Raw genomic sequence first — 7,342 nt, 5'->3', positions numbered from 1 at the left:
GGGCACTGGGGACCCGCAGCTGCAGCAGCCCTGCGATCGTGGGCTTCGCTTTAGGCCCAGGCAAGGGACCCCTAGCTCCTAGGACTGCCAGCTTCAACCGTGCCCAGCTCCCATCGCTGGCTCCACCCCTACTTCCTGCTAACACTGGCCAGGGTGGAAAAGGCACCTGATTCTCTGATTATGGCTGGGGGGCAGGGCAAAGGTGGCCCAGGGCCGCCTTTAGCTCTTAGCTCCCCTCTGGGTTTCCGATCACTGTCAGTGGCAGGGGGCTTCTTCCTGCTTTCCCTTTCACCTCGCTGCATTGTGCCTACATATGCAAATTAACCGCCATCTTGTTGGCAGTTAACTGCCAATCTTAGTTGGCAGTTAATTTGCATATAGCCCCGATTAGCCAATGAAAAGGGTAGCGTTGTACGCCAATTACCATTTTTCTCTTTTATTAGTGTAGATTATCATCTGTGCTGGATAGTAAGCTAGTTCATACTTTTGTTTTTTGCTAGTGTAAGTAATGGTGGACTTAATGACTTGTTCCATAAATCATTTTGCTCACTTCTGATGATTTCTTTGAGATACATTCCAAGAAGAATTAGTAGGTCAAAGAGAATGAGCATTTTCAAGGCATTTGACTTATACTGCTAAGTCCCAATGATTTCTACAGATGCATACTTTTATTGGAAGTATGTGATATATATGAGATAATCTTAAAACAAAGATTACACAGCTCCTGGTCTTTGTTAGTTGTAGATTTTGTGGAACATCATTATATTAGGCATAGTGAATAAAGAGTTTAAAAATGGCAGCTAATATATATTTTGAGTTGGTAAGAAACATATAAAAATAGACATTATTTTATATTAGCGAATAGGAATGAATATGAAAACAGCCCATTAGGGTCAGGGTATCAGATCTGAAATGTTTTCCTCCCATGTAGTCACAAGGAGCTGCCCACTGGAAGCTGTCCTCTCTGAGTCCCACTGCCTGAGCTCAAACACTTCCATAATTTAACCTGGGCTTGGCGATGATTATTTTAAATAAATGCTTTACTGCATTTTCATTGTAGAATATTTGAAAAATAAAGAATAGTTCAGGGAAAGGGACAAAATCACCAACAAAGATAACTAACTACCATTTTGGTGCATATTTTTTCTTATATTTTTCTAAGTATTTCATTACATTTTGTATTCTGCATTCTTCCTTCAGCACAAAACATGCATTTTCCTGTGCTATTAAATTTTTTCATAATCATTATTCTAAAGGATTAATATTTCATTCTTATATATGTCAATATGTATATAACCTCATATGGAACATTTAGGATGTTTCCAAATAGTATAATATTTGATAAGATATCTGTAAGGAGCGGCTATAGGGTTAGGCTTCCGACTGACCTGTTGGCAAAGCCACAAACAAGTCCCAGCTTAGAGGGAACAGCCCTCTTAGCATAATTAAGCTTGACCTTATGGCCGCCTCCTAGATCCTAGCTGGGTAGCTAATGGGCTGTGGGAGGTGCAGCAAGTGCTGCCAAAACAAGTGAAACTCACAAGAACATTGTAACTATGGTGACCACTACCTTGTTTACCTCTGGTTATAAAATAAAGGCTCAGCTTGCCGTCTGGGACCTCTCTGTGGCCCCAGCCAGGCACAGGAGATCCACCTAGACCCAGCTTATTCTCTCGGTCTTTTCTACATCCTTCGCCGCCCACCCTCAGGCTCACTGAACCCTTGGCTGTGCTGGCCCGGCACAGATATCTATATATGTGAAAGCCAAATATGCAAATAGTCCCCACAGGAGTTCGAATGGAAGACCAATTGCTCTCTATGACATGCGCTAACTACCGGGGGCGGCACGGAATGAAGGAAGGCCTCTGGCCAGCAGCTAGATGGCCCTGATTGCCTACCCATGCACCAATTTCATGCACCAGGCCTGTAGTTTATATTATAAGTGAGGCCACATTTCAGTGCATAAATTCTTTCCATACTTTTATTTTTTCAGTCTACGGTAGATTTGCAGAAGCAGGAATACTAGGTCAACAAATGTGTACGTTTTAAGGCTCTTGATATGTTTAAGAAGGATGATTTTTTTCTGTCAAAGCCTTGTGAAAACTGTAAGTCTTTGTCTATAAATTATCTATAGTAATAAAAGCATAATATGCTAATTAGACTGGACAGCCAAATGACCTTCCGGACATCCTTTTGGACGACCTTCTGGATGAATCCCGGGCTACAAGGGCTGAGGCCAGCCTCCGCAGCTGCCAGGGCCGAGCCCCTTGCACGAATTTCATGCATTGGGCCTCTAATAAAGAAATAATCTTAGAAGGAAAGATAAAGGCAGTATCTATATGAAACCAAGTAAACTGATGGAAAAAATAAGAAGGCAATGTTGAAACAGATTTTGACATCACAAAAAATTCTTGACTCTCTATATCTGAAATAAAACTGTCTATGAAGCTAAGGGCTAAGTTGAGGTCAGAGAGATGGTCTTGGCAAAAAACTTGTTTTGTGAGAGTAAGTTTAATGCAAGATTATTTTAACCATGAAAGAAAAGAGGAAACACTTTATAACTACACAATCTTTGATGAGGTATACCAAATGAACAAAATACTGGGTTATGTATGAACAAGGGAAATAATAATTTATATGAAAACTATACCACACACACAAAGTTTTAAAATATATATTTACAGAAGTTATAATTCATTATGAATAAGAAAAGAACACAAAAATGTGCATGAATGCATAGTTTATAAACTAATAAAATGAGTAATAAACAAGACAAAATATTTAACCTTATTAAATCAACAAAATGTAAAATAGGTCATCTGTTGGTATTTTAACTTATCAAGTTGGCTAACACTTACAAAGCACATTTATACAATGTTGCTGGAAGTGTATACTGATAAAACTTTTCTAGAAAGCAATTTGGCAATGTGCAGCAAGATTCTTGCAATTTTCTCAGCTCCTAACCCAGTAATTACAATTTTTATAACTTATATTAAGAAAATATTCAAAGTTTTGCAAAAAAACACATTGCTATAGCTGAATACTTAAGATGGTATTATTTGTGAAAATAAAGTAGAAATCAAATAAATATTCTATAGGGTAACAATGATGGAATACTATTTTCAATTATAATGTGTTTTAAATGAATTATAAATGTCATAGGAAAATTTTTATCATACAATTTAACTGAAAAATTTTGGTAATAGTACTATATACATAAATAGCTAGATAGCTATTCAGAAATATTAACAGTAACCAATCTCTTGGTGAAATTATTTGGTAGTTTTAGACATTTTAAGCATTTTTTCTTATTAATTACAATAATGTAACTTATTAATGAGAAACTATGTAAATGAAGGACATAGAATTTTTTACTCTAATTCCCTTTACCCAATCACAAAACATGATATTTCTATTGGTATTTAGCATACATTGTGCTAGGAAATGTTTACTAGATATTTATTCATTTATTCAAAGACTATTAGAATAATGTTTAATGATGAAAGTTCAGTGTTCTTTATTATTTTCATCTTATGGTGGTGTGTTGGGGTAGGGAGAGGTATAATCCAGCTGCATTTATCTTGAAAAAAAGTTTCCATTTAGACCATCCTAATATATAAAGAGCCAGGGTCCGTCATGACCTAGACAACCGAACTCCAGGCTAGGGTCCCGGCCGGCGTGGCAGAAGTCAGCCTTGGGTCCTGGCTGCCCGCAGTGGCAGGAGGGAGCTGTGGGCCCTGGCCACCCGTGGTCTGGCGGCAGGAGGGAGCTGTGGGAACGGAGCCATGCTGCCATTGGACTGGCTGCTGGGTCCCTCCCCCCACCTCCAGGCTCCAGGAAACCAGAGCCATGCTGCAATGGGACTGGACCCTACCCAAGGGGTCCCAGGTTGTGAGAGCATGCAAGCTGGGCTGAGAGACCCCCCGACTGAGCCTCTAGTCTAAATCATAATCGTCAGTTCCTCTTCCCACTTCCCACTCACCTATCATATCCCAGCCCTCCAGGTACCAGCATCCCCAAGAGGTAAAGGGTCCCAAGTAGAGGCTTCATTCTTCTGCAGACAGAGCTAGAATATTCTGGGCCTCTCCCACAAGTCAATGGATCAAGTGTCTCTAAGAATGCATCTAGGGATTGGCTCCCACAATAAAGATAAGACAAGTGGATGTCTCAGCAGAAACATATGTGAGCAATGGCTTCATTAACTCCATCATGTCCTGTGACAGGCCAGCTCAGCCAAGGGTACGGTGAGCCTGAGGGGAGGTGGCGAAGGATTTAGAAAAGACAGGCAAAAAGAATAAGCTGGGTCTAGTTGGATCTCCTTTGCCTGGCTAGGGCCAGAGAGAGGGACCCAGAAGGCAAGCTGAGCCTTTATTTTATAGCCAGAGGTAAACAAGGTAATGGTCATCATAGTTACAATGTTCTTGTGAGTTTCACTTGTTTTGGTAGCACTTGCTGCACCTCCCACAGCCCATTGGCTACCCAGATAAAATCTAAGGATCTTCATAAGGTCAAGCTTAATTATGCTAAGAGGGCTGTTCCCTCTAAGCTGGGACTTGTTTGTGGCTTTGCCAACAGGTCAGTCCGAGGCTTAACCCTATAGCTGCTCCCTACATTTCATCCTTCTTTTACTTTTAAGCTACTATAATGAAAGTAAAACTTAAGTATCAAGAACAAAACTCTGGCTATTAAAACAATAGCAAAACAATGCCAATGCAAAACCCAAACTACAGACATGTTAACATTTTAAAACTTAAACATTAAGAACAAAGCTCTGGCTGTTAACAAAACAATGCCAATGCAACACAGCAATAAGAGAGAAATCAAACTACAGCAACATTTTTTTTTACTAAATGAAAGTTTCTTTTGCTGATTTACATTCAAAGTCCTCAGACTTGGCTGCACAGAACTTTATAGAAGACTGGCAGCTAACCAATGCTAGCATAGCCAGAAACATGGTTGAGGGAGTAGCTTCCACTTCCTGCTTTTCTACCATCTGCTGGGCCTCAGTTGTTAACTTCTTCAGTTGACCCCACGTTGTCACCTCAGTCCCTTGTGTAGCCTTCGTTTCTTCTTTTTCTGCTTTGCTGTCATCAGGGCAGCTCTCAGTCTTTTGAACAATGGGACAAGAAGCTTCTCTGGGTCCATTGTGATGACACTCATAATGCTCTGGTACCCAAAATGGCCGCTCTGTTCCTTCTGGAAAGACACAAAACACAACCTCTTCCCCACATCTTTACTGAATCTGGTAAAACTCTCTTCTGGTTTATGGATCCTTCCACAGGGCTAACCCGGCAGAGGCTATTGCGCTGGAGGTCTGATGTCTTTCAGCTGCTGTACAACCCTCTGCATTATCATTCAAAAAATTTAACACATAACATTCTTCTCCCCCTTTTTTATAGTTGCATTTTAAGAGTAGGATTGGCACTTTCCGCTATTGCCCAAGTCCTGATCTATCACCCCAGGAAGAGGTTGCCAATCCTGCGCTTCCCGGGGTGGCATGATAAAGGTTTATTGAGTCACCTGGCCTAGTTTGCCACAGTTAAAGCATCCCCCTTTCTTTTTCTGCTGACCAGCGAGTAACATCTCCTTTAATGTGGCAGCTAATACTGTTCCTTGAACATAGGTTGGTCCAGTGTCAGCACAAACGCAAATAAAATACTTCCAGAATAGTCTCCAGGTGAGAGACAAACCTTTGCAACAATATTAAGCCTCTGGTAACCTTCCACTATCCATCTTAGTTCCCCTGCCACAGTCATCCATTCCCTTTCAGGAGTGGGCTCTAGGCAGTCCCGAATCAGGGACCACAGACTGAAAGTAGAGAGAGGAATTTTCCCTGGACTTTCAACTGTATAACGACCTCTAAGTTGTTTTCCTACCTTCTCCCATGTCTCTACATTTATCTTTCCTTCCTCAGGAATAAGTTGTTTTCCTACCTTCTCCCATGTCTCTACATTTATCTTTCCTTCCTCAGGAAACCATGGGCAGGTTTTACTTACAAAATCCAACAAATCGAAAAGCTGTTGAAACCTCACAGAACAGCCCTATGGTTGGAACATAGCCTTAAGCATTGATCCATATAAATTCTTTTCCTGTGATCCTGAATTTCCCATTTTTACAATAACCTTCCAGGAGAGAGATGATGGAGACTTAAGGCTAGCCAGTCATGGTGAAATGCTGAGACATGGTCACACTGAGAATTTATTTTAGAAGCAGACCCAACAAATTTTCTTATGGAATGAATATGAAAATGTGAGAAAATTAAGAAACTCAAGAACAACACTTTGATTTGGCAGGCAAGAAATGGAGGGAATTGTGGTGAATTTTTATGAAATAGGAAAAATCGAGGAATGAGTGGGTTGGGGGGATGAAAAGTCAAGAATTAGTCTGAGATGTGCCACAACCTTTTGCAGCGGAAGTTCAGGATCTGAAGGAGGGGCCGACACACAAATGAAAATGCTGTACAAGAAATATGAGCTTAGAAGGCATGGGAGGGGGGCGCAGGTAGAGATCTCTCTCTTGGAGAGGCACACTGAAACTTGGCCTTATCTGCTTTTTATTCAATTTTAGATACACTACTTTCCCTCAGTAAAGCACAGCAAACAGGTAGCAGACAGACCATCTCTAAGGTTAATAAAGATCGATAAAGATCAGTAAGGTTCAGTAAACATTTACTTTGAGGCTATCAGGTCATGAAATTGCTTTGAACCACCACTATCTCAACACAGTCCTGCTAACGCCCAAGGTCCATCAGCCTTCCGTATTCCTTGGTGCACTCTTATGATGGTATTGGGAAAGTGGTGGCATTCCACAGAGATGCTTATTAGACACCAGAGGCTTGTCAAAGGGGCAGCAACTCTAGCAGACTGGCACTCAGAGGGAAGTGGATCAAGGCACATAAATGTGTGGCTTCCGCATGTAAGAGATGGTGCTTGAAGCCACAAGGAGGAGCTCATCTAGGTTGTGAGCTCATCCAGAAGGAAAGAACAAAGACTGATCTTTGAGTCATTCTCACACTTAGAGGTCTTGGCAGAAGAATGGACTTGAGCAATGGAAATTGAGAAGGAACAGCCAGTGAGGTAGGTGGAGAAGTAAGAGACTGTTGTGGCCCAGAAGCCAAGTGAGGAAAGCGTTTAAGAAAGTGAAAGTTACCAACGGGGCCAAATGTTGTGAAGTGGAGTCAGATGACTAATAACTAGCAATCTTACCCAACACCATAGAGGTTCCTGGAGACCTTGAAAAGAACAGCTTAGCTCAGCATGTGGCATGTGGGAGGGACCAAAGCCTGACTGGAGTTGGTTAATGAAGGACAGGGAAGTGAGAGAGTGGAGTCAGTGAGGATAGA

General features: G+C 41.3%; 1 protein-coding gene across 1 annotated transcript in view; it reads right to left on the bottom strand.

Annotated features, from left to right (window-relative positions):
* Positions 1-4,081, bottom strand: part of CPO (carboxypeptidase O) — a 20,475-nt gene extending 16,394 nt beyond the window's left edge. Inside the window, exon 1 of the mRNA XM_006759421.1 lies at positions 3,983-4,081. Coding sequence (XP_006759484.1) covers positions 3,983-4,050 — 68 coding nt within the window. The 5' untranslated portion in view covers positions 4,051-4,081. The remainder of the gene's footprint in view (positions 1-3,982) is intronic.
* Between the last annotated feature and the right edge of the window lie 3,261 nt (positions 4,082-7,342).

The sequence above is a fragment of the Myotis davidii genome, unplaced genomic scaffold (assembly GCF_000327345.1).
Source record: "Myotis davidii unplaced genomic scaffold, ASM32734v1 scaffold394, whole genome shotgun sequence".
NCBI classification, from domain to species: domain Eukaryota; kingdom Metazoa; phylum Chordata; class Mammalia; order Chiroptera; family Vespertilionidae; genus Myotis; species Myotis davidii.
Note: the sequence above shows the minus strand (reverse complement) of the source record. Positions and strands in the feature narration are given on the sequence as shown.